The 1,672-nt window shown below is 49.3% G+C and overlaps 1 protein-coding gene across 1 annotated transcript; it reads left to right on the top strand.

The window, feature by feature from the left end:
- Positions 1-370: 370 nt before the first annotated feature.
- Positions 371-1,486, top strand: Pmar_PMAR002559 (hypothetical protein; the record flags this gene model as incomplete). The annotated part of the gene is made up of 1 exon (XM_002765085.1): positions 371-1,486. A coding segment is annotated over one exon (1,116 nt), but the record flags the coding sequence as incomplete, so codon positions are not given.
- Positions 1,487-1,672: the final 186 nt, after the last annotated feature.

The raw sequence follows: 1,672 nt of genomic DNA on the forward strand, positions 1-1,672 counted from the left end.
CATCGTAGGCCGCTGGCTCCGCGTACACGCCAGTAAAATGCCCGTTCGTCAAGCGACTCTAACTATGAACACACTAACGAGAACAGGAGCTTCTGATTCTTGCGGTTGGATAAGGGGCTCGCTGAAGGCTCTGGTGGAGCACTCTGCCGAGTTAGTACCACAAGATCTATCGCTTGCCGTGAATGCAGTGGCGAAGGTGCTGGCTGATGAGAACAAGCGTTCAAAGGACGGGGTGCCCGAGTGTGTGTTGGCCTTGTGTGAAGAACTGATCTGCAGTGTTCTCCCTCGAGTTGGAAATGACTTGTCTCCACAGGGAATCGCCAATGTGAGAGTAACTCATCTAAGTTGTGTATATTAATATGGTTTTCAGATACTGCACGCCTGTGCTAAGCTAAAAATTCGTCCCTGGACTTTGCAGATTGTGGAAGAGTTTTGTGTGAATTCGTTGCTATCAACTGAGAATGTGGCGGGAGTGCTTGTGAAAATGAACCCACACGAGCAGTCCCTTATAATTTACTCTTTATCGCGGCTCTATCCTTCTGGCAACCCCATAGTTGAAAAAGTGTTTGAGTTTGTGACGCCAATGTTGACAAGCAACGAGAGCCTTAGAAGCATGCAAGCGAAGGATTTGGTTATGCTTTTGAATTCCTTCGAAAAGGCGAACTTTGTCCCCGAGAGTGATATTGTCAAACGCTTGAGTTATTTTATAAGTCCTGCTGTTGACAAGATGACCATCGCAGAGCTCGCGTGTGTCGGCAAGTTCTTCGTGAGTTGTGGTATTAACGACCACTCCATTCTGATGGAGTGCTCGAAACGTCTTCATCGCATTCCCCGAAGCCAACTTCGATCGCCACAGAATCTCTCACTACTGATGGGCATTTATGCGAAGGCTTTGTTACGAGACGTTCCACTGCTGTGTGGGGTCTTGCTTGGTGCTTTTATGTCGTGTGAAAAACCAGATCCTGCTTCTCTCGCACGCACACTCTTGGCGATATCTCGGCTGGACTTGGTGAACACTATCGAGGGTCATCATAGACGACAGCTACTGCAACTGGCTAAGTCCAACTTGCCGAAGTCAGACCAGCACTCCCTTGTGTGTCTCGCATATGCATTATGTACTCCTGGATGGGCTATGGACGACAACGCGTTATTGCTTGATGCACTCCAGTTGGCCGCCAAATCTCGAATCATAGAGAAGCCCACCTTCGGCCCTCAGCTCGCTGTTGCTATGCAAGTCGCAAGAGTCACTAAGGAGCTCACGCTGTCACGGTTGAGGTCGTTGTCGTGGCTGTGGAACGCATCTACTGAGATCTGCCGCTCTGGGGAGGGCCTCGATGCTTTACGACTTTCGGCTGTGCAAGAGGACGTTTCGGTGACCGTTCGACACCTTATGGGCAACGATTGCAGTACAACGCTCGAGAGGGAAGCGAAAGTTAACGACATATGGGGGTGCGATTTACTCCTCAAGACCTCCTCGCATGGTTGACTGTGTTTGTGACGCTGTTTCTGGATTGGCTGGTGATGTGTTATGTGTAGTGGTGTTATTTATGATGTTCTCTGCCTCTCTAAAAATGATCATGCCATGTGATTACGCGAGGGATTTACTAGTCGCATTCGACTCTCTTCGTTTGCCTTTTAACGTCGTCGTTGATTCTACGTCGAACCCTGGCTG

Source organism: Perkinsus marinus, assembly GCF_000006405.1.
Source record: "Perkinsus marinus ATCC 50983 genomic scaffold scf_1104296975676, whole genome shotgun sequence".
Classification (NCBI taxonomy): Eukaryota; Perkinsozoa; order Perkinsida; family Perkinsidae; genus Perkinsus; species Perkinsus marinus.